The 25057-nt window shown below is 43.0% G+C and overlaps 3 protein-coding genes across 6 annotated transcripts in view; 2 read left to right on the forward strand and 1 right to left on the reverse strand.

The window, feature by feature from the left end:
• Positions 1-2481: 2481 nt before the first annotated feature.
• On the reverse strand, positions 2482-12926 carry LOC146652800 (NACHT, LRR and PYD domains-containing protein 1-like). Its single transcript, XM_085382857.1, has 4 exons — positions 12631-12926; positions 9053-9229; positions 5676-5849; positions 2482-5002 (listed from the first exon to the last, which is right to left on the reverse strand). Exons 1-3 carry the CDS (start codon positions 12924-12926, stop codon positions 5708-5710), a joined length of 615 nt encoding a protein of 204 aa, XP_085238983.1. The 3' UTR covers positions 2482-5002; positions 5676-5707.
• Positions 12927-13442: 516 nt separating this feature from the next.
• On the forward strand, positions 13443-17726 carry LOC146652801 (uncharacterized). The gene is made up of 3 exons (XM_085382856.1): positions 13443-13703; positions 14985-15260; positions 15418-17726. Exons 1-3 carry the CDS (start codon positions 13574-13576, stop codon positions 16089-16091), a joined length of 1080 nt encoding a protein of 359 aa, XP_085238982.1. The 5' UTR covers positions 13443-13573; the 3' UTR covers positions 16092-17726.
• Positions 17727-18503: 777 nt separating this feature from the next.
• The window catches only part of pex7 (peroxisomal biogenesis factor 7), a 46678-nt gene continuing 40124 nt past the window's right edge, over positions 18504-25057 (forward strand). The window contains exons 1-6 of one of the 4 annotated variants that reach the window (XM_085382272.1): positions 18504-18561; positions 19169-19302; positions 19633-19690; positions 20258-20408; positions 20476-20553; positions 20630-20738. In XM_085382272.1, coding sequence (XP_085238398.1) covers positions 19188-19302; positions 19633-19690; positions 20258-20408; positions 20476-20553; positions 20630-20738 — 511 coding nt within the window. In that variant the 5' untranslated portion in view covers positions 18504-18561; positions 19169-19187. Of the gene's footprint in view, positions 18707-18754; positions 18989-19168; positions 19303-19632; positions 19691-20257; positions 20409-20475; positions 20554-20629; positions 20739-25057 lie in introns of those variants that run through there. The other 3 variants (XM_085382271.1, XM_085382270.1, XM_085382274.1) reach the window with 3 other exon arrangements.

Here is a 25057-nt window from a genome sequence, read left to right on the forward strand (position 1 = left end):
TTCTTGTAACCCCTCATCAATTTGTTTGCACAGACTACTGTAGGACATATCCGAGCCAAGATCTGAAATTTGTCCACCATGCAACTTGAATTCTCTGCGTGGAAACAAAGCTGCCACATCACTTAGACTCAAAACTTGGTCATATCCTCTGGACGGACGACTCACCCTGCCAGGGGAAACCCCAGCGACACTAGGCGCTGGTGACACTGAAGCTGGGATGTTGAAGTTCTTGGTGGGCGTATCAGTGTCTCTTAGCATGGATGAGGGAAAGGTGGAGATGTCTCTGTCCTGCGGTAGAATGGGCTGTGTGTGAGAGTCTTTGTTAGGGTGTGATGGTAGAGTGGGGATGTGGTCAGCTGACATAGCCAGGTGTCTGTCAGGATGTGTGGGGTCAGTGTGGGGTGAAGTAGGGCAATCCTGCTGCTGGTTAGGAATGTCTTCCATCTCAAGCGGCACGGCCAGATGACCTCCAGCCCCTCTGACGTCCGTTGACAGCAGGTCACTCACGATGTCGTCGAGGAGCAAGAGCTGGGCCATACCTTCATCCTCCAACGCTCTCAACTTTTCACCTCTGATGTATTCAACGATCAGGTCATACAGTTCTGGTTCACTTAAGCCATCAAGATTGCGAGTCATACTGCCATCCTCCACTGAAGAAACAACAGTGCGCAGCTGGCTCACACTCAAATCACAAAGTCTTTTCTGGATCTTTACTATCAACAACCGCCGTGGGGTAACAGTGGCCATCTTGACGTTTTGACTGTGACCTGGGCTCCCTGGATGACGCACTCAATGCAGCCTTCCCTGAGACTTTGGACACCAGTTCTGGTCGTTTGGCACACACGTCACCACTAGACGATCCCGGACGAGCCCCCAGTTGCTACCGGCACCAGACCTAGGGGAATCTGGACCGGCAGCAAGCGGCACACAGGCTAGAGAGCACTGCGTAGCCAAATATGAGCAAACTGTGGATTAATAGAGAGGACACCGAAGTTAGCGTCTTGCTCAGGCCGGAGCTCATTTATTTCTGCACATATACACAATACAAATCACACTAGACCATGCATTCTTCCCATAAAATAACAGAGTTCATAAACAAAAATAAAGTTACAAAAAGCATTCTCTCAAAAGCAAAATAAATACAAACTAATTCAAAATGACTTTACATACTCACAACTTAAACAAAACACTCACAGTTAAAGCATAACAACATACCAAAATAACCCATCTCACATTCACACAACCTTTCCCCACATTCGCGCCATATACGCTATTACTTTTGAACATGGCGTCCCTTGAACGCAACACAACATGGCGGCAGACGACTGCAACGTTGTTTCACCAACAAAAAGCTTTCCTCTTAATACATGTACTCAGTACTGCTTGGCTAACACTAAAACAAACACTACAACACATTTTCGGAAGTCGCAGGTTGCCACTGTCATAGCATATACTTATAGTGCTACGTAGCATTATAGCATTATGCCGATGATACACTAATACTCATTACAACAAAATACCACAAAACAACATCATCACTCTCATCTCAAAATATAGCCGAACAGTTGTTACTCAACTTACATGACATTTAGAACCAGTTCGGTAACATAAAAGTTTGTTTGTCAGTACCTGTGGATTAATAGAGAGGACACCGAAGTTAGCGTCTTGCTCAGGCCGGAGCTCATTTATTTCTGAGCTGCGCATGCGCAGAGCCTATAGCTAGAGTCTCTCTGGTAGTTCCACAGCAGTGCAAGAGCACCATCTACTGGCATAATGAAATATAACCAATATAACAACACATAACAATGTCAAAATAAGTCACAATAATAAACAAAAAATAAGGGGGTAATTGGTTTTCTTACAAAAATAAACATGTAGCTTTTTTCAACCTGCTACATTAGGAAGCACACGACGTGATGCATGTGTAACCCAGACAGTTTTTAACATCTGCTGGTGTTTCACATTCAGCCAGAGGCCCAGGGTTAGGTTGGATACCAGACAATAATAAAAGCATCGTTATTAGACTCTAGAGCTCGTATTATAGCTGACACCACATGTAGAGTTTAAGTTCACACAGAGACGATGACATTTTTCTAAAACCAGCAAACAATAAACAAGAAATGTAACAAGAGTTTCAGAAGAAGCTGTTTTACAGAGAAATGATTCCCTGAAGACAAAATTATTATTATCATCCTTTATTTCTCCAGGTGCAAATTTAATTGAGATTAAAAAATGTTGTTTTCAAGAGAGACCTGACATCATGGCAGAAAGAGTTAAAAACACATAATAATTCAAACAAATACAAAATAGAAAAAACATCCTACATAAACTTCATACAGTTTCATTAACAGACTTTGAACAATGGACTTCAAACTTCCCCCCAAAACAACAGAAACACATTTGAAGATAATGAATGACATTTATCCCTCTAAAGATTGACTTAGACTACGATTTAATATGAATGAGAACATGTTCATAAATGGATGAAACCAAAGATTTCATCAATCCCTGATTTAGAAACAACAGAACATTTGGTTTGATTTCAGAAGATAAGAATGACGACTTAGTTGGAAGATTGTTTTATGTTTAGTCAAATCTTTCACACATAAAGTTGGATTACAAAATCATCCCCTAAGTTTGTTGTTTTATTCAAGGAATTAAAATTATAGAGAAAATCTGTGAAATGACTTAAAGAAAACAAACCACAAAAACTCTATGATACTCTAAACCCCCTGGTTTAGGTCGGCAACCTTTCTGGTGACGAGTGCCATCTAAAATTTCCTCAGAGGTCAGTGTGCCATATGATTGCATTAGCAATAAATTTAATAACGCTCTATATTAACAGTTACACACTATATAGAACCACTTTATAGAATTATATTTGTGCGCAGATGTTGGCAGCTATCAGCGAATAGTTATCAACTATTTTGAAACAAAAAAAAGACTTTTTATCCATAACAGCAAATGAACTGTACAACAGAAAATACAAATGCTATTTATGGCCTCCTCACAACATTGATAAGAAAAGTAAACTGGGCCAATATGGCATGTTTGTTAATACAGAGACACACATGTTAATGTGATCTCTGGTCTCCCACTCAGAGACACAGGTCTCCGAGAGAAAATCTGCTCACACAGATATGTAGAGCCAAATACTGTCAATAAGGCCTCTGCAATGTTCTGAAGACAGTTAAACTTGTCAGGTAGTGATGTCCAGCAGGTGAAAATGCAGCTCCATGAACACGCACAGCTGTGGATTCCAGCGTTCATAGTTCTGCAAACTTTGACCCCCACAGAGTCGAGCTTTTCAGTTCAATCAGCTGCATTTCGATGTCCTCTGTGTCCAGCCAGTTAATGCGACACAAATCCAGCTGCTCATTAAAGCTTTCTGGTTTGCTCAGAAAAGAAAACATTGGTCCATACACAAGAAAGTCCCAAAAACCCATTGTGAATTCTGACTCGAGTATCCGGATGTATCCGTGTATTTACGTGGTACTGATGCTCCTGAAGCTTTTGAAGTGTCTGAATATGGAACGTTCAACATTGCTTGTAAAAACTGCCAGCTAGCAACGTCCCTCTCACCGGTAGGCTAAGTTATTTTTAGCCAATTACAAGTTGAATCTGGTAGTTGGGGTTGTTAGCTAAGATACAGTCATTAAGAAGCGGCACCAAAGCAAATCACTGTTTTTCAATTTACAGAAATGTAATGTCCATATTACAATCAATTACTCTTTTAGATTCAATGTTTACTGTTTTTACTGTTGCCATTTTACAGTTATTAACTGTAATTTTTATGTATATCTCTTACAGTGTGGCCAATCCACCACCTTTCATCGTTTATACCGTTACAAAAAAACCAAAAAAAACCATCATTTCCCCCCCATAAAAACAAAAATCACCATCGGTATGCCCGATGGCCAGTGCAGCTATGATCGTGCCATCAGTTAACCCTTCACGTGCCAGCTGTGACACGCATGCCCAGGCTTGTCGATCCCTGCTCTAAAGCATCTGATTTGGATTCCTGAGATCAAATATATTTTCCTTTGGGGTTGTTTTCTTCCCATTTGTGGCTTTAATGTAGTGTTACATCCTGTTTGTTTGCTTCCATCTGTATACATGTCCAGATTCACTGTTATGTTTCTATTCTTACATTTCTGTGTGATCACTGTTCCCTCTGCTAACTGATTTGACCTTTTGTATCTTACACTGATACTTGTCATATTTGTATCTGCGCCTAAAAGATAAAAAGTTTTCCATGCTAAAACACAGCTCCACCTCCTGCAGTTCTCCCTCTGAACCACTAGATAACTCTATTATCTAAATGAAGACGTGCAGCACAGCAACCACAGCAGCCTCAAATCACACGAGTCCGGTTTTATGTATAAAAGCATGAAACAGGTGAGATCAATATTAATGTTGTGGAAATATATGAAAAAGCAACAGAAGAGCGAAAACATTTCGTATTTCTAGAAAGATCTTTCAGCTCATAGTTGCTCACAGACTGTATTTACAAGTGACAAACTGCAACTCTACAGTACATCTACAGTATATATCAAATATATTCTGTATTCAAATCTATTGAGTGATGTTTGAAAGTCTTTCCAGGTGAGTTTGATCCAGGAGGATCTGAAGCCAGAGTCAGACAGAGACTGTGCAGAGACTGTAGAAGGACAGAGCAGCAGCAGAGCAGTCCAGATACACTGATGATCCTCTGTCAGATCCAGAGGGACACACAGGGATGATGCTGGACTCTACATTGTGTCTGATAGTGGAGCTGTTCTCAGAGCAGTTCACTCTGCAGCACTGACAGTCATCTGCACTTCTGCTTATTCCTCTGTCAGTCACTGCTGGATGAAGCTCTCCTCTCCACCTCCCAGTAACATGGCCCAGTCAGAGCATCTCTACACACAAGCTGCTGCTGCTTCAACCTCTCTGGATCATCAGGACACAGCTCCTCCTCCCTCAGCACACACACCGTCCTGTTTACCATCATCACCTCCACCTGCAGAGAGAAGAAGGAAGAGCAGAGGAGATAAACAAGTGTTTCCAGATAATCTTCATCAGCAGTCAGTCAGTGATGCAGCACATCCAGTATAAAGAGCAGCAGGGACTTCAGTGCTGGGACTGTACTAGGACTCATTGTTGCTTCACTTTTTCTAATCTTTGGATTTTTATTGAAGTTGATGAAAATGTTTTTCCCTCCTAGTTTGAGTTTGGACTTTCATTCATTAGAAGAACCTTGGTGTGTCCACTGAGCTCTGTAGGAACCCCAACAACAAGCCCAACAATCCAGATGGACGGTTCCAGCTGTTAACTGGAGGAATTCCATCCAAACATCTGCTCTCACTAAATTCTTCCTCACCTATAGACTGTGTTCTTCACTGCTTTAAACTTGGAAATGAATGCAGTCATTGGTCTGCGTGCTGCTTTGTTCAGAGAGCTGATTGGCTGTTGACAGTGTTTGATCAGAGCGTGTTAGCCGTTACTATGGTGACCATAAACTTCAGAAACAGGAAGTTTTTGTGTCCAATCCTGAAGCCTGTCACCATTCTCCTCTCACAGCTTCACTGAGAAGCTGCAGCTTTACAGTAAACACTGGATCTTTGTTTCATACTGACTGTGTTTAGTACAATACTGCTGACAGCACCACCCACTCACTCCATCACTCTACTGACCTCAGAGTCTCCAGTCTGTAGTCTGGACTCTGCTAAAGATCCCACAGCTGCTTCACATCTGGATCCTTCAGGTTGTTTCCCCACAGGTCCAGCTGTCTCAGATGGGAGGGGTTGGACTTCAGCGCTGCTGCCAGACAATCACAGCTGATCTCTGACAAACTACAGTCCATCAATCTGTATAAAGAATGAAAGATGTAAGTTTATTAGACAAAGTGTGAGCTTGAAATCATTCAGTGTTTCATCATCTGTTCAGAGCTGAAGAAGGTTCAGAATGTAGAAGTTTAGAAAATGGAAACTCCAAACAGCTGAAGCCAACAGGAAGCAGCTTCAAACAGGAAACTGTGCAGAGTTTCAGACTATATGCCCCGATGCAGCCAGTTGGATTTAGGAGATTTGAATCTCTGTTCTGTGACTAAGTCCTTGAATCATTTCTTCCAGTTGGTCCAACAAGACAGACTAAGTATTGGACATGTGTTGTGGCTCCATTAGGGGAGCTTCTAAATGTGATGTGATCGCCCCTCTGGGTCTGTCAGGTCACAGGACTGAAGAGAGCTCAAACCAGGCACACAGTTGTTCCAGTCTGGACCAAAGACTCTATACTGGAACTGAGGGACTGCTTTGACTGCACCTACTGGGACTTTTTAAAGGCTCATGTTCTCACTTAGATCATCGATTTCTACTTACATTTCTTTCTGGGAAAAATGGGGATTACTTTGAAAACAGGAAGTATTTTCCCCAATAAGCAGCCCTGGATTAGTAAATCACTCCAACATGTTCTCAGGCAGAAGGAGCTGTCTTGTTATGAGGGAGAGAAGAAAAAGATTGAGGCACAGTAATATCGCAGAAGCACTAGCTGGTAGTCGGGCCGTACGCGTGTCTTAGTGCAGTTGAACATAATCCACAAAGTCCGCTTGTAGTTGAAAAACAAACAGGCAAACATTTATTTCCACAGTTTTGAAATACAGTGATCCATTTGAATGTTCCTGTACACTGCAAACACGGTAAGAAAACTGTTTTACTCCACAGCTAGTTAAAGCCCCGTTACTCCACACTGCCAGTCGCGAACGCTTCCCCTGTGCACAGTTACCGTGTAATAAAGGAACAGTACGTAAAAATTAAATAAGGCAAGAAAATACAATTTAACTGTAAATCTTACGCTAAACAAATTATAAAGTAAAGACTGAAATTCCCCATTATCTTACACTTATCCTTATCCAAAATTATTCAAATTATTAACAAATATACACTCTGTCCAATCTGAGTAAACTAAGAGATGATTAGACCTTTATCTTATTCACACAGAAACGTGTTCAAAGAGAGATAAAGCAGCTAAAATCAGGTGTAAAAGTAAAGCAGAGGATGAGCTGAATAAAGGACACTCAAGGCTGGCTTGGAAAGGAATGAAGTCCATGGTGGGGATGCAGAACAAGGACCAAAGATGAATGTGATGCTGAATCAGCAGAAGACTTGGACTCATTTGATTCCAGCTTTGATATCATTGATTTCAATGAAGAGCTTCGTGATTGTAGCAAAGGGCTGGTAGCTCTGAGAGCCCCACTGATGAGGCGTTTGTGTGGAAATCTCTTAGTGGGACCAAAGAGAGAAAAAGCCCTGGTCCTGATGCTGTGGGAGGGAAATGATTGAAGTGTGCTGTGAGGAACTGACTGGGAGATTTTCACACATTTTCCAGTCCTCCTTGGAACAACAGGAAGTTCCCAGCATATGGAAACAAAGGTTAAGTGTCCTATGGCACTCAGTGATGATGGTGCTGTGGCCCCACCACCTCCACCTCTTTTTAAAGGAACTAACTGTAATCTGAAGCTTCAAATGGAACTAAGACTTCCTCCACTAGGTGGCAGTGTCTAATGAGAAAGTGTTAGTGGAGCTGGCCTGGAGTCAGAAACAGGAAGATGCAGGACTTGGGCTGAAATGGGGAAAAGTGGTTAGCACTAGTGCCTTAAAGCAAGAAGGTTGTAGGTTGAAGCTTGTTGGCCTTTCTGTGGAGGTTGGATGTTCTCCCACAGTCCAATGAAATGCTGCTTAGGTTCATTGGTGCTTCTAAATTGGCTGTAGGTGTGGATGTGAGAGAGTGCTTCTCTATCTCTCTCTGTTGGCCCTGTGATGGACTGCTCACCTGTGCACGTGGACCACGCCTCTTGCCCTATGACAGCTAGGGCACAGGCTCCAGCCCTGTGAGCCTAAGCTGAATAAACAGTTAGCAAAAATGATCCATAGATGGTTAGCATTTTGGTAGATAGCTATGACATGCTAATCCCATCCAGCAGCTGTATTCTACCTGTAAGCTGATCCCTGCTGAGCCAAAGCACTTTTTCATATACAAATTACAACCTTTAATAGAAACTGTTAGAGTGAATTGTTAAATGTTTATCATTTTTATGTTTACAATTTGTACATTGTTTTAACTATGATGAAAGAAATTCCACTGTCCTTCCCCCCAGATTCTCGAGGTTCTAGGTGGGGGGCTGTAGTCTTTTATCACAGACACAACCTTGTGCTTTTGATGTAAGCTTCCTGCGTTTACAACCCTTTGGTCAGCAGGTCTGACACACACACACACACACACACACACACACACACACACACACACACACACACACACACACACACACACACACACACACACACACACACACACAATGCTTTGTCTTAGAACCAAGGGGGCGTGGCTTTGTTCTGACGTGTTTTGTGTGAACCGTCTCTCAATAAAAGGTAGCAGGAGGAGGTCAGATCTGGGGGTCATTTTCGTGGTGGACACAGACGAGGCCTCCCTTGCGCAAATAATCGATCGATCGACTGTCTTGTTTTCTTCATGATGAATAAGTCTCTAGAATTAGCGGGGCTTGTGGAAACACAGACCCAATAGAAACCTAACAGAGTTGATAAAGAATAATGAGAAATGTGCTGATTTAAAGCCTTTGAAGTGCATCAGATGATCTCTGTCCACTTCTGTCCACTCATTCATTCATGTGAGCTTTCTAATGCAGCTTTGATCTTCACAGTCTGCTTCATGAAACGTTTTGGATGATGTGTGTATGTTTGTGTTGGACTGCTGTCTGTAAAGCAAACAGACATTTTGCTTTGGATTTCAGTGTCAGACAGACTTTAAGGTGGAATGAAGAGTTTGAGAGTTTAACAGTGAATTATCCAGTGGAGGATTTTTCTTCTTCTTTGAAGGTTTGAAATGTGAACATTGTTCTGCTACAGTCAATGGACTAAACCAGAGAAGAAGAAAACAGACTTTACCATGAAGATCCTCAGTGTGGATCAGTATAATATCAGCCTGATGTCTGCAGTTTAGTGTCAGCACAACTTTCACATCATATTCATCTCAGCACAACTAAAACATGCTGACTGACCCCAGAGTTTCAAGTCCACATCCTGGACTCTCCAGAAAGCCACACAGATGCTTCACTCCTGGATCTTGCAGGTTGTTGTTGTCACTCAGGTCCAGCTGTCTCAGATGGGAGGGGTTGGACTTCAGTGCTGCTGCCAGATAATCACAGCTGATCTCTGACAAACTACAGTCCATCAATCTGTATAAAGAATGAAAGATGTAAGTTTATTAGACAAAGTGTGAGCTCATTCAGTGTTTCATCATCTGTTCAGAGCTGAAGGAGGTTCAGAATGTAGAAGTTTAGAAAATGGAAACTCCAAACAGCTGAAGCCAACAGGAAGGAGATTCAAACATACACAACAAGAGAAAAAACTCACTTTCACACAAGCATCTACTGTAATTATTGTCACCAAACTCTGTGGATCCTTTATTGCAAATTCAAATGGGATTCAAATGGTCAGACAAAAGAGGGTTATGAGGAAATATGATGAAATGTTGTGTATTAGCAGCAAGTTATTAAATCATTTTCCTCAGAAACCAAACAAAATGATTGACAAACATGTTTTTGCAAACTCAGTGTTGGACTTGGATCAGCAGGATAAGCTGATGTTTAAAGGCATTTGAGTCCCGCTGTATGAGAGTCCAGTTATTACTCAATATTTATGGATGACGTTTTTTCAGTGTTGCACTTTGTAGACGCTCCCTGAGCCTCACAGCCAGCTACCCATGGACCAGCTGACATTACCCAGCATTAGAGGCGGGTGTAAAAAAATGGATTCTCCTATTTAAATCTTTTTAATTTGAATAAAGCGATGTTGATTCATTCAATCCTGAATCGATTTTTAATATTAATGTATTTTGCCAGGATCTCAGGTTAATGCTCCCAAAAGTATTTCAACAACAACCAAACAGATAAAACAGTAAATGAGAGCAGCTAAACACACAAAGATGGAAACACAGAGCGTGGATCGTTCACTCGACAGCATGTACACGGACACGCCGTCGGAGCTGAAAGTGGACAGCTCACAGATCCTGAAGCTGCAGGTTTCATCTGTCTCCAACCAAAACTGACCCAACCAGCAGCAAAAGAAGATGCAAACTACGCTTTACGTTTGATGAACATCATCATGAATTCTCTCTGACTTTGACGTTTACTTCCTGCACAGCTCTCTCTCTCTCAGTGTACTTCAAGAACAGTTTACCTTCAAAACTTTTTTTTTTGCATTATTCACTGCTTATTACGCACCAGTCTGCTGTTGTGTTCACTGCTGTCGGCCTCCGAAAACAAAGCCTCATTTCTGCTGTTCAATACTGAAGAAATTTAAACCTTTTAAAATGATGACAGATTACAAACTCTCAGCTGTGTCTGTAATCAAACCTCTGTAACTTTGCTTCACTTCAGCAGCATCAGGTCATGTTCACATGTTGATTCATGGTTTGCTTCAGAAGAGGTCTCTCAGTCTGGACAATCCACATTGATGGCATGGCATGAAACAGCCAGGTCGCTGGACTCGCTGCTCCTGTGTCAGCGCAGAGCAGAGGCACTTTGCTCCCTCTTCCCCCTCCTGTGTTTACATGTTGCGCTGTCACGTGACTTGACTTAGACGCGTTGGGGGTTGTTAAGTTGTTTACCAGGGCCGTGCAGAGAGGTTTAGAGGGGCAGGTGCTCAAAGTTAAAAAGGGGCACATTGAACCAGGCTGAATAACAACAACACACATTCATCAAGAATCTAATATGGGCAACAAGGCAAAGCAAATGTAGCCGATGCTTTACCTGATGGGTACAATGTTGCTGTTGAGGGGTTGCTGTGGATAGTGCTGGAGGGCAGGGCTGTGTTGATCTGAGACTGTAAACATTAAAAAGTCCATAGGAGAGATGGTAGCTGATTAAACAAGTGTCATGAGATAATAACAAAATGCAAAGATTGGTGACAGCGCTTGGAACCATAAGGCAACAAAAAACTGTGAGAAATAATTCAGGCTCTGCCTGTGAATCACTCTTTGCTTCTCTTCTTCCTTCCATCATTTCATATATCCCTCTCCACTTGAGAACAAGGCACAACTTGCTATTGCAATAAACTATAATCTAATTATCCACACCTAACAACTCTTGCACTTAATCTTTAATAAAATGATGACAGAAAAATGTTATAGCACTGCATTTAGTAGCCTCACACAGCTCCTGCGGTTTCCTCCTCATGTCCTTACCAGGCATGTCTGGACAATGTTATATCATGAGTAATATTTTTTTTAAAAATCCATTTCATAAAACACACACATGCACACACAGTGATATTTTAGACCTTCTTCAGAATACTGTATATACTTTGGGCATCATGGTGCTGATCCAGAATCTTTTTTTTAATTTTATTACTAGAGCTACAATAATAAAGCAATGAGGAGGGGGAAGTAATAAATATGAAATAATGTCATTATGATGATTCCATTTGTTTCACTATCCACTCTGTGCAGGGGCAAAGCTTATTACATTTTTAAACTGTAGCGATACAATAATTTTACTGCTGTAAAATCCAAATTTTGTCTTATTTAAAATATAAATCTAATATAATCTGCTTCTTAATGTATGTTCTTTAAAATACAGCGTGTGTTTTTTAATATATTATAATTATAATAATGCATAATTATGTGGACATGCATATTAGATCGTTTTTTAGTGAAATATAATCCCTCCAGAAAGGCAGGAAAAGCCCTGTAACTTACTTTAAAACTAAATATGTTCTAAATACTTTAAAACTAAATATGCTTCCTAAAACGGTGGACAGAGCTGCAGACCCATGACAGCCAGGTAGCCAGCAGATATGACAGCACTACTTGTAAGCCCATACTCCTAGGTGGTATACACTACAGTGTACGCTGTACACCTACTTACTGGTTTTGTCGCATCAGTCTGTGTCTCTGAGTTAACTTGTGTTTCTCCTACAGCTCCGGACCGGAAAAAATGCGCGTGCTCTTTGTGAGCTCGTTCCCGAGCTCGTTCCCGGCTCGTAACCAGCGCGTTCTGCCGTCAAGGGCGATCATTGGTTAAATGTGATCATGTGACTGATGCAAGCCAGATCCTTTTATTTAGCAAAACTGTGATTAATAGTTAAATATTATTGTTGAGGGGCACAGACAGGACTCCGCACGCACACACATTAAAAAAAAAAAAAAAAGAATTTAAAAAAAAAAAAAAAAAAGCCCCTCTAGCCCCCCCTCTGCACGTGCCTGTTGTTTACATATTATTTATATTTTTACCAGTTATTGTTATTGAGAATTTTAATTGTAAATTTTGTATTATAGTTTCTCAACAGTACTTGTTTTGATTTGTTTACTGGTTTGCGCAATTTATTGAAAAATTTTTATTAAAAAAAAAAAAAAAAAAAAAAAAAGTAAACTGCCACGGCAGACCTGATGGCATTTTCATGCTTCACAGCATGATTTATTCTTACAATAATCACATGGCTGCTGTAACAGTACATTCTGCTGCAGCTTTCCTGCTGCCAGCTGTACACATCACAATCAACAACAACACAGAACACAGCACAGGTTTTACGCCGGCGAGGCATGATTGTAGATGCCGCGCAGGTAAGTCCATCTCACCTGCAGCGCATCGCAGAACGTACTCCGCCACATACCCCCTTCGCCCCTGAGGCCGAATCTAACCTACTCGCCCCCTCCGCGAGCAGGCAAGGGAATCGGCCCGGATCATCGTCGCCCCAGGTAGCCTTCCATGTGGCAAACAGCGGCGGGGCAGCAGGCATGGAAGTGAGCCGGGGCTCACAGGCAGCTGAGCAGGCGGTCGGCGCGCAGTACTGCGCAGCGTGCTGCCTCTGTTGGAAGAGAGGCTGGACCGGACAGCACGCTGCCCTCGGGTGTGGCAGGACCCCTGTGCACATCTGTCTCCAGCTTGGCAGGTCCCGCTGACGCGCCAGCCTCCGGCTCACCCCGAACCGGTCCTTGCCGTGCGCTGTCCACCGTTACAATAATCACACGATTTCTCTAACAGTACATTAGTACAACCGCTGCAGCTCGCCAGCTGTACACATCACTAACAACAACACAAGCAGAGCACAGGTTTTAAGCCAGCCAGGCGTGATTGTAGACGCGGTGCAGGTGAGTCCATCTCACCTGCAGTGGCATCGCAGAGCAGCCACAATAAGCAAGCATTTTCTATTTAATTATAAACTTTATCCTAATTATGTCCTGGGTTTTAACTATTTAATAATAAAAAAGGAAACATCACAAAAAACACTTAAGGTTATAAAAATTAATTGAGATTTAGGAATTCAATGATGTATCCACCTTATTTATTGAAAAGTATTGGTATTGATATCGGCGATACTGGCCCGCATTTACTTGGTATCGGATCGATACCAAAATATGCAGTATCGCACACCACTAGCGAACGAAGGACTGAAATCTGGTCACTTTTTATACAAATGAGCTGTGACGCACCGGAAACGGAAGTAGTGTTTCCCCCCATTCGTTCTTTTATTTTCTTTCCAGTCCGGCTCCGCTCTGCCAGAGTTTTAAATACAGGAGAATGGAATACAAGCTGATCATGGCGGTCTCTGGCTTCCCGAGTCTCTACGACATGAACTCCCCGACCTATCGGGACCTGAACATGCGGAGCGACGCGTGGCGGCAGGTGGCGGAGATCGTCGGAGTCCCCGGTGAGTTTCAGAACAGCGCCGAGATCCCGGCGCGAACTTCAGCTCTCACACGGGAGCACTTTCGATGTGGGCGAGAGGGAAAACTTTCAAAACATGTCAAACATTCAGATTTTCATCAGAGAAAAGTTCAAAACAAATACGGTCCGACCCTTATTATGTTCCTACGCTCGTCGCCTCTCGGCTCCAGCACAATGGTTCCTCTTCAGAATTATCAGCACAGATTTATGAAAGAAACACTGTAAGAAAATCTACGACAACTTTAATCAGCAGCTTTTACTCATATATTGTAATTACTGGGAAATAACTGGTCGTAGTGGATTTTTCTAGTAATCAGAACTGGGGGAAAAAGGTGATGACGACCAAATATGTATGTGTGTTTGTAACACAAGTATTTAAGGTTTTACTCATGTAGACAGTCTTTGTTAACTGAACTTAAAAATTTTCAAATACAGTAAATTATGGTTCGCTGAAGAAAAGAAAGGAAAATAAAATAAAATACAGAATAAAGGAGCTGTTAATACGCTTTCGTTATTTATGGGTTTATATGTTTTAACATTAAAAATTAATAATAACATGATAGAAATTACTGACGTTTTAAATTATATTTAAAAGCCTTTAAAATAAAATTCAACAGAAATTTTATTACTTGGATTTTTTTTTAAACAAACAGCCTAATATGTTTAATCATAAATGTATGGAAGGAAACATAATGTAAATTGTAAAAAATATCCCAAAAAATAGTTTGAATGTTTAAAATTTATCTGGATTCTGCATTTGTTTTTGTTTTTTTAAAAATTGGTTGTTATTTTATTATTGCCTTTTTTTGGTCCTTTTAATTAATACTATTTAGTTAATTGTTTGTATTATTTTTAATCATTTTTTTAAATAACCATTGGAAGCAAAAATTATGATTGAAATTCATATTTGGCTAAAAGTCACACAGGAGTTTGGAGCCGTGAGTATTTTCACATGTGAGTAGTACTGTTTGTTATTTTCAGTCAAATTGCTTCAAATGTTGAATATTGTCCAAACACAAGTTTGCTGTGAAATATGACCAAGCAAACAAAAATAGTTCGGTTGTTTGGGAGTTTGTTTTAGTTTTTGCAGAATAAACTAAATTAGAGCAAAGATTAGTTTTAGTTTTTGTATGCAGGTGAAAATAAAGCGTTTAATGTGACTCTGTGTGTGTGTCTCTGGTTGTGGACACAGCAGGATGGTTTAACTGTTGGATTTGATGGTTTTATGGTTTAATTAAAGCAAACTTGTGGTTTTCCACATTAGAGTCGGAGTGCAGAAGGAAGTGGAAGACACTGAGAGACCAGCACAGGAGGGAGAGGCAGCGTGAGAAGGAGCGGCGCGAGAGCGGCATCGGGCTCTTTAACTACCGGCCATGGAGATACTCGTCCATCCTGTCGTTCCTTAATCCGTTCATCGATGCCCGGGCAGCCGGTACCAACGGCTGGGCCCTGGACCCACAGCCCTCTCAGGTCCAGGTGGCCGAAATGGTCGGCTGCAGCACGACCACGGAGACGCGGAGCGACGACGACGAGAGCTACGGTTCGTACTGACACTTCCTTCTGATTGGCCAGCCTGCAGTACTTCCTCATCAGCTTTTCCATGTGCAGTCCGAGCACCCGGGTCTCTGATGGCTTTTGATTAATATTTTCTCGTGATTCGACATCGATTTAGTTCTGATTGTTTTGTCTGTTTTCAGGGTTCGCCGTAGCTGACGCGACCACGACGACATCCTCGTCCTCATCCTCAGAGTTCCCGCAGAGGAAGCGGCTACCCTCCGTCGGCTTGGACCCGTCCAGGCCCAAAGAAGCAAAGGTTGAGGTGAACTCAGGCGCCACAGACACTGACGACGGCCTGCAGACGCAGCAGCACGCCAACATGAAGGAGCTGTTTGAGATGATGATGCACTCGGTGACATCTCTTGCTACGACCTTAGCTTCGTCACGCTCTTCCTCGCAGACCCCTCTTCTGCAGCAGGATCCGCAGAGTCATCATCGCAGCCCGCCGCTGTCCTGGACCGTGGCGCGGCTGAACCAGCTGAAGACAGAGGAGCCGGAAGGCGACGTGGACGAGCTGCTCGTCCAAACGGACGATGAGGAGGAGGTGGAGGAAGAGCGCCGCCCCGCTTCTCCCAGGCCGCTCCGGCCAAAGAGGAAGAGCGTCGACGGCCTGCTGGAGGAATTCCTGACGAAGACAGAAGCCAGGGATGCGCAGAGGGAGCGTGACATGGAGCAGAGGGACGACGTGACGCTGTTCCTGCTGAGCCTGGCTCCGGCTATGAGGAGACTGACAGCAGAGAAACAGTCATGGGTCCGAACCAAGATGCAGCAGTTTCTGCACGAGGCCGAGTTTGGCGCCACAAAGTTCCAGTGAGCCCACGAACGTTTTGATGGAAGCTCATTCAAAGGGGAAGGACTGAATCCTCCCTGTAGACTCCACACGTGCCGACTCTTCTTACAGGTGATTCAGGTAGCTCCAGATTTGATGGTCTGTCCCTGACCGATGACTCCAGATACTGGGTTTCTGTTTTCATCGATGACTAAACGGATGTCTGCACAAAGCAGGACTTCGGGCACATCGGGGTCACTGCAGGGTTAGCACCACGCTTCAGTGTTGATGTCTGATTACTTAATGGGAACTTAAACTTCTGCACAGAGGACTCTGTGCACGTGCACATCCGTGTTCAGCAGCAGGAGACTTTCTAAAGTTTAGATTTCTTACAAGAATCTGTCCAGAAACAGTTTTTCCACGACCGACTTTATTCCTGCAAGAAGGCCGTCTGCAGATGTAAAACCGCTTCATCGGCTTGTAACTGTCAAAGTGGTGATTTGATACTAAAGTGTCTAAAATTTGAACCTTTGTAGATGAAGCCTACATCTGAATACAGAGTATTTATTCTGTCGTCTTACTCAGACGGTCAAACAGCGCAGCCGAGGACAGTAAGCAGACGCCTGTTCTCTGACTGTCTGCGTTTGTCCAGCCGTCAGTTGATCACAGAGCTAAGATGAGTCTGTGATCGAGCACCGTCAGCGTTCATACTCACTAAAGCATTCAGAGCACACACTTTAATACTTCACTACTGTACGTGCTGTACACACACACACACAGACAGACATGAACGGGTGCAGCTTGTATCATGTGTTTAATAAGCTGCAGGCTCCGCCTCCTTCATGTGTCCATGTAGCCTGAATCCTGATGCAAGCAGGTAAAGTGATAAAGATCTGCTGTTAAGATCTTTGTAGCAAATTAATTACTGTTGTTAAGTTTGTGGTCCAAAAGTGTCACACGCTACGTCAGGGCAGGTGGTGCACTCCAGCACTGCAGACACACTTTTCCTCCTCTTCTCTGTCCCCGACCAAAATACTTCTTTATCTGACGTGAACAAGGATCTTTTATGACTTTTGAATGATGCGAAGCTCAAACAGAGACGTGTTGGTTCGTGTTCCTCTGAGATCATCTCAGACTGTTAACACCACTCAATGTATTTTATGTACTTTTATTTTGAAAGGCCGGTCACACTGAGACCAAAGTGTGATCTTTGCTTTCTCCTCTGAATCAGGAATTCAGTGATGATCAATGAAATTGTAAATAATATTTGTACCTGTTACCGGTAACCAGTTGCAGCTTTCTCCTGGTTTCCATGGCGACGCAGTATTTATGGAGCTGTGGTTGCAATCACGGTTTCCTCCTGGCTGTGAGAGTGTGAGGCCACAGCGTCTTTGGTTATGTGTTCTGAGTGCAATGCTCCATGTGTGATGCAGAAAAGCACATTTTGTATTACAGAAAAGTTTCTGTCTGTATTTCTAAACAATCATAAGAGCGTGATTTTTCCCAGATAGCATTGAACGCTTCAGCAAAGGATTCCTTTCACTCTGGTTTGTGTTCGCTACTCTCCCATGTTATTCAGTCCTGAGTTGGAACATTTTTTATGTTTCAGAGTCCTGCAGCTGATTTTATTTTCTTTGTTTGTCCTGTTTTTGTTTTTTGTTTAAAAAACAAACAAACTCTTCTTGCAGTCATTTGTGTTTTTATTTTAAAGTGAATGCTCACAGCTGAGTCATGCTTAGAGTGAACTTCATATGCAAACATCTGAGCAGACTGCTGCAAATATTATTGCACCACTCATAAAGTGAGCTTCAGGAGGAGCCGATTAAAACCTGATTACTGACTGAAAAGTGCTCTTAGTGTGCTGCTGTGAATATTTCACCTTAATTTGAAGTTTTCATCCTTGTGCTGTAACACCGATTCAGCAGGAAACTGCCGCTGCAAGGATGTTTTCTTACATATACAAACTATCATTTTCTGTTCTCTGGAATAACATGTGGATTACTGAACGCGCACAGACTCTGAACACAGTTTGAAGTCAGTTTCCAGGAAATTGCTGTTTTAAAAATAAAACTAATCTTTGGTCATTTCTGAGGAAATGAAAACTAATATTTTAACTGCACGAAGCACAAAAGCAGTGACCATTTCTCCTTCCGTGAACGTGCAGATGCTCCATCTCTTAAGAAAAGATGTCATTTAATAGAAAATTATAATTAATAAAATATGAAGTTTTCCAGTTATTTAAAGCTTTTCTTAAATTTAAAAATGAAAATAAATTTTTACAAATGTAAGTAACATTACCTGTCTAGCTTCATTTACCTGAATGTCGTGTTTTTAAAGAATTATAATTTCTAATAAGCGCACTTGTTGGTTTTAAGGTAAAGAAATGTCTCCACCTGGCGGCAAACTGTACAACTACAAGTATAAGCACGTTCAATCCGGAGTCAGCTGATCAAAACACGGAAGTGGAGAAGCAGTGAGTGGAGTGAGAAGAGCAGCAGGAGCAGCGGGAACTTCTGTGGGTCTCTGAAGTTTTGAAGCTTTTTTTCTCTCGATCCCACGAGACGACCTGGTTTCTATGAGTCACGTGACAGCCATTTTCAATTTAAATGTGATCAGGGTCCGTGAAGTCACTCTGTCACCTGCAGACCACACGAGAGCAGGTGCTGATCAGACACGGTCTGAGTCATAAAACGTTACTTTAGTCCCGCGTACTTCTTACGTGTGAACAGATTAACAGACTCAGAGCTTCACATCTCTGAACCCCACGGATTATTTGATAAAACACAACAGGGCGGGTTCAGAGCGCAAACGTGGACCGCGTTAACCGGAATCCCCGAGTATTAAGTTTTAATTAAGACCCTATCGCACCTGCTGGAGGACGAACGAGAGAAAGATTAATACGTGTGTGAAAAACGTGGTTAGAAAACCGCCCCACTGTGAATGTAAATGCACTGAATGTTTGTTAGTTAATTTGGCGTCTTACAAGTTTTGTGCACATTAATTGTCATGTTTTCTAAAATATTTCGCCTGAGGGTCATAAAAAAGCTTCAAAGTAACAGTACATGCTGTAGTAAATAGTCGATGTCGTCTTTGCAGACTTTTTAAACCTTTCTGTCCATCAGGGTTTCTTTGTATGTGACGATGATGACGGTGAAGGTGTTTCGCAGTCCGGCCCGTCACGGTTACGCAGTGGAAGTGTCTCCGTATATCCCCAGCAGAGTGGCCTGTGCTGCCTCACAGTACTACGGGATAGCAGGTCAGTAGAGTTCAGTGGTCACAGTTTGGAGAACACACCTGGATGTGATAAAGAATGAATGCTCACTGCTGGAGCCTCGTGCGGACGTTAGAGGAACTCCAGTTTGTGGCTCTTCATCACTTCTGTTTCCTGACTTTTGATCCGTATAAATATTCTGAAATAAAATAAGACGTGCTGTTTGTTTCTGAACGTCGACCTCAGCGAGCTGAACAGACCCCGATGACGACGATGATCACGCGGTTTTCACACCGAAACACAGATCTGTGCGTTTCAGCTGTTTTTAAACAGTCAGCTTTCTCATTCCTATCCACTCTGTCTGTGTGTGTACAGGCTGCGGCACACTGCTGGTCCTGGATCAGACCGAGACCGGGCTCACCTTAGTGAGAAGGTAACATCTGTTTCCTCATCTCTCTCTCTCTAACATCTGTTTTTGTCCTTTATGCTTACAGATGATGATTATAAGAAGTTGCAGGAGGTTTAGGGCTCGGTTTCATCTAATTTCAGCACAGATCAGATTATTATCAGACTGCGAGGAAACCAGATAGAAACCCCTGGTTTTATGTGACTGCCACTGACTTCCAGGACTTCCACTGAGAGAGTGACATGGTCTAAAAACTCAGAAAATAATAAAAATGCAGATGATATATACAAATCAGTAGGAGTCACATTCCTCCTCATCTGCATTCTGAATGATGACGCATGTGTGATTATTCAGTAGATATGAAATCTTTGTGTGAAGTGTGCCATTTCTGAGGTTGTTGACTCCACATCTGGGGAAGACTGAAACACAGAGACTTGTCGGAAGCTGCATAGCTCCGTGCTGGAGGCGACTGCTTCACAACACCATTAAACCCCCCCCCAGAAATAATCCTTTAAAGTCGAATAAAGGAAACAAGAATTCAGTCAAAGGTCAAAGATTAAGTTTTTATGTCATCCTCGTGTGTGTGTGTCTCAGCTGGGAGTGGAGTGACGGCCTGTTCGACGTGGCATGGAGTGAAGCTAATGAGCACATTTTGGTGGCAGGCGGCGGCGATGGCAGCCTCCAGCTGTGGGATACAGCCAATCACAGTGCTCCACTGAGGGTGGCCAAAGAACACACACAGGAGGTAACGCACACATGCTTACACACACACAGACACACACACAGGTGTTCTGACTGTGACGTGTGTGCAGGTGTACACTGTGGACTGGAGTCAGACTCGAGGAGAAAGCCTGATAGTTTCTGGATCGTGGGATCAAACGGTGAAAGTGGTAAGATGAAAGTTTCTCCTTTCTTCCCCTCTCCGTCTGCGTTCTGTCTTCTTCATGTTAGTTTTATCTCTGTCAGTGGGACCCTGCTCTCAGTCCATCGCTGACCACCCTCAGAGGTCATGAAGGGGTCATCTACAGCACCATTTGGTCGCCTCACATCCCAGGTTGCTTTGCATCTGCCTCAGGTGAGTCGGCTGGCCTGTCAGAGGGGTTTAAAGTGGCTGCTTTCACCATTAGATGGCGTTGTTGTGATGGTTTTTGGAAGCAGGCCTGAACGTTTTTTGAACTTTGCTTCAGACCGCTCAGATTCAGCTTCACTTTGGATTTAAAGCTACAAAGGAGGAAATGTTTGATGTCATGAAGCTTTTTCTCGGTGTCTGTCTGCGAGCACGAGTGCACCTGAGCTCTGGAGGTTTTCGTGGTATTCACTCGTGTTGTTTGTTGGAGGTTTTCCTCATCGTGTGCAGTGTAGGAAGTGAGGTGAGTCTGCATGATGCTAGTAAGTATACTACTGAAGGTTTTAGTCTTAGTAGGAATTCATAGTTACGAACGTAAATCTGTAATTTAAACACGACGTGGAAAGAACTGTGCTTTAATAATGTAATTCTTAAAGCACAGTATATTCAATATTCTTGATATTTATAACTGAGTGATTTGCATATTAGTGCTATTTCTTAAATTTGCAAATTCTGTAACATATTGTATTAGTTAATTAGTTTAGTCTGTTATTGTTGCTGCCTTGGAGCAACTGTAACCCACATAATTTCCTTAGAGTTAGTTCTGATTCTGATTTAAACCTGCTTTGGTGCTGATGCAGACACAGGGGTGTAGTTTGTAGCAGGAGGCGTGTCTCTGTCACTGTGATGTCATCGCTGGGTGCACGAGTCTGCCGTCCAAGATTGAGGTTGCATGTGTTTTTAGATTTTCTGCATGATGCACTTCCTGTTTCCTGTGGCACTTCTGTGGCTAATCAAGCAGTGAAGCATTTTAGGGGTTTTCTCCCATTATGAAGGAGACTGTGGTAATAGGTTGACTGCTTTGGGGATCTCCTCCAAACCTCTGTCACAGTGATTTTTCTCTGTCGTTGTGCTTGATTGTTGAGTGGTGGGATCTTTAAAGCAGTCCTCCTGGCTCTGTTTGCTGCTTCTGCTGTAGCAGTGCGCTCCACAGTGACGTCAGACTGCTGCATGTCTCATTGGGTCATGCTGGAGACATCGCCATCCGCTGTCAGAGCAGGACTTGACAGATTCTCAGAGACTCTGCAACAGCTTGAAACTTAACTTCCTGCTCTCAGACCTACAGATGTTTGGGGTCAGCGACAGTAGACAGTAGCCTGAAGTCTATAAAACTTGTCCCACACGAGCATAAATCAAAGGCATCATCTTTGAAGGATAAGTCGAAGGTGCTGCGGTGCAGGGCTTAAAGAGTTAGTTCCTGGTTGGGTGGAGACTGTGTGGAGCTTTCATGTGTCCTCCAGCAGATGTGCACTTTAGGTTAACTGGCCTCAAGTCTGGATAAAGAGTGGTCAGTAAGACCAGAGAAGCATGTAAAAGTCTGAGAAGTCGCTTTCTTGTGTGTCTGTCGAGAAAGTTTTCATCCACACAGTGATGTGAGTGAGTTTGTAGCCAGAGGGAGCATTTGGATGATCTCCTGGGAGTGTGTTTAAACTTCATACAGGGGCAGCAATTCATCATCCAATCTGCAGCAGCCGCCTTCAGCTCGAGCTCGGTTTGGGAGGTGCTGTCTGTCACGTGACTCGGCCAATGAGTTTGGGTTAATTGGTTTGTGAGCGAGCGGAGGTCTCTGATGAGATTCTCAAAGCAGGAAGATGTTAACCCCCCGCTGCTCACGGGGTAGTCCAGGTCCAACCATTTGACCTTAAATGAGTCTTTATTTTTGATTGAGTGTATATAGAACACACAGCTGGGACAATCCGTGAGGGTCCTAACTGTTGAATCCTGTGTTTGTGTGCTATAAAAGGTCTGTTCAGGTTGGGTTCAGTTATTAGAAGTGTGCTGCAGTGGACTCATGCATGCACCAGCAGTCCTCAGATGTGATTTTTAAGGAAGTTCTGGATGTTTTTCATTTGATTTTTGAACAAATTTCTGAGAATTTATTTTTCATGATGGCTGTGCTGAATTAAAACAAGTAAAATATGGTGTTTGTGTTCAGATCTGAGTTCTGAGTATGTGTCAGTGATCCCTGTGACAGATGTGTGATTAATGGCTCCTTGTTGTTGGCAGCATATGATGACCGGTGCCACAGATGAACTTGGAGGCTGTAATTCTGGGGTTTGTTGTTGTGGTTGATGCTTCATATTTGTTTTCATTTGATTTGATTTTTGATCTCTCCGCTTTTTTTTTTTTATTGACTTATTCTCAACTCTGGGAACTCATAATATTTTCTGGTCTGTAAAATATCAGGTTACGGCTTCAAACTGCCCAGCACAGTGTCTCGCAGTCCTGACTTACACTAACCGGCTTTAATAACAGCTCTGCAGCTAAATGCTTTACTGAGAGCACGTCTCCATAATGAGACCTTCAGAGTGTCCGTGTCCGCCGCTTACAGCGGTTCAACTCCATGTTGGTCTCGTACATCAGCTCAACCGAACGCACTGCATTTGATATTCTGCCAGTCAACTTGCCGCATGCTCACAATTAGTAAAAACGCACAGTGTTTCTCTTAATGTGGTCCTAAAACACATAAAAGCCTCGGCTTTTACCTACAAGACGTCCATTAGACAACAGATGGTTTGCATGTGTGACAGATTTTCCGTTATTGGTGTCGATATGTGAGAGAGTAGCTTTATTCTGCTCTCACTTCTAATAGGTTCCTGTTATTAAGATCTCCGTGAGGTTCAGCAGTGCAGCAGCTCTGCTCTATAAAGACCAACACACAGAGCTGTAACATGACAGCAAACAAAACACTAATGATGCCCCTTGTCAGGATGATCTCCTCCTCACAGTTTTCTTTTATATCGTCTGATTCCTCAAAAGTTCCCTCACAGTTTTGGTAGATTTTTATCCTTAAGTAACTCTTTAAGGAGTGATGCCATGAAGTTGGAGGGTTTCCATTTTTCAGGATTTTTCCGTAGTCCAAACACTTGGCTGTGGTTTTTCCGAACATTCTCTTTATACGTCTTTGACTTTTGGAGTAACTCTTCTGGTTTCTGAAGCATGTTTAGCTGACTCTCACAGCCAAAAACTAATCTTTAAAGAACCGTTTGAATCCTTATAGATACAAACAGTTATTCAAAAACAGCAAAGAACCAGCCATCACTGACTCCTACAGGGGGTCATAACATAGCTCCCTAAAACGTTCCAGCTCCTGCTTTAGGAAACAGTTTGTAATCCCTGCAGCAGCACTGTGGATTCAAGCTGCTGGAGCTGGAAGAGGAAACACTTTCTACGGCACAGGGATGAGGATGTAAAGCACTTGTCTTATCGGTCCTCCTCTGCGGTGCTGAGTGGTGTCCTCTCACCAAGAGTTAAGCTCAGAGATTTGAATGAGGACGCTCAGGCTCTTTGAAAATGTGTCTTGATCCGAGCACATCGGCGCCAGGACCTCTCAGCCGCGCGTCTGCCGCTAAAAAGACAAAGCCGACGATACCGGCTCAACCACAGAGCCGAACCTGAGGAGACTCGTTCACGTGCAGCTGTACCCCCTATGGTAGAAACAGCTGTGAAGGCGCCACTGTGCTTCCTTGGTGGGCGATGCCTTTTGTCTTTACCTTTGAGCCGGAGGTCACCTGCTGATGTCAGGACTCTGAGCAAGGTGCATGGACTCCATTTGCATTGAGACTTGCCTGTGAAACCCACGCTGAAAATCTGCAGCATTACTGAGCTGTGCTATCAGCACACAGCAGGCTACAGTAAAGGAGCCAGTGCAGTATTTATTTTGGCCTCAGGGTCTCATGAAGCTCTAAATGCTAAACACCTTGTCTGTACTTTTGTGTGCAGCTCTGCCTCCCAGAACTGAAGCAAGTATTTTAATGAAACATGTTGAACTTTATTGCTTTTTTAAGCTTTTTAAAGCTAATTGTGTTGGATGTGTTGCACGCAGGCACAAAAACTGGCAGAGAAGAGTGAAGCCTAACCTAAAAGTGGTCTGAAAGCGAGAGGAGAGTAGCTTGTGTTAAAGCTTTATTTAATGCATCCAGTTGCCAGTTTGTTTACGGCAGCAGCCGGAGGCGAAGCTCTGCTGTGCACCGCTTTCTGACCTGCAGCAGGAGTGATAAAACTTGGCATCAAATTAGCCTCTGCGTTTATCTCTGTGTGCTCCTGCTTCCAGCAGGCGCACTCACGCTCGATCCAGGTTTCTCGGCGTTCTGCTCGTCCTTTTTTCTTTTCTTTAACTTATAGACTTGGTCACAGCTTGCTTCTGCGATCAGGATGTGAGGTGGGCGGTCAGTTGTGGGTTTAATGAGGAAATAATGAGCAGAGCTTTGCTGCAGTTATAAGCTTGGTTATGTAGTTATGTAAAATTTGAGTGATGAGCCGACATT

Source organism: Rhamphochromis longiceps, linkage group LG15, assembly GCF_057381845.1.
Source record: "Rhamphochromis longiceps isolate RC_006_pf linkage group LG15, R_longiceps_female_GT1.1, whole genome shotgun sequence".
Lineage (NCBI taxonomy): Eukaryota > Metazoa > Chordata > Actinopteri > Cichliformes > Cichlidae > Rhamphochromis > Rhamphochromis longiceps.

Bases quoted from the DNA above. Each gene is read 5' to 3' on its own strand.
- LOC146652800 (XM_085382857.1), bottom strand. From the start codon at position 12,926: ATGTGCACAGGGGTCCTGCCACACCCGAGGGCAGCGTGCTGTCCGGTC. The intron at 9,230-12,630 runs GTGAGATGGACT...TTCTTTATACAG, and splicing joins CGTTCTGCGATGCGCTGCAG to ATTGATGGACTGTAGTTTGT. The intron at 5,850-9,052 runs GTCAGTCAGCAT...TTCTTTATACAG, and splicing joins TGTGGACTTGAAACTCTGGG to ATTGATGGACTGTAGTTTGT.
- LOC146652801 (XM_085382856.1), top strand. From the start codon at position 13,574: ATGGAATACAAGCTGATCATGGCGGTCTCTGGCTTCCCGAGTCTCTAC. The intron at 13,704-14,984 runs GTGAGTTTCAGA...TTTCCACATTAG, and splicing joins GGAGATCGTCGGAGTCCCCG to AGTCGGAGTGCAGAAGGAAG. The intron at 15,261-15,417 runs GTTCGTACTGAC...GTCTGTTTTCAG, and splicing joins CGACGACGACGAGAGCTACG to GGTTCGCCGTAGCTGACGCG.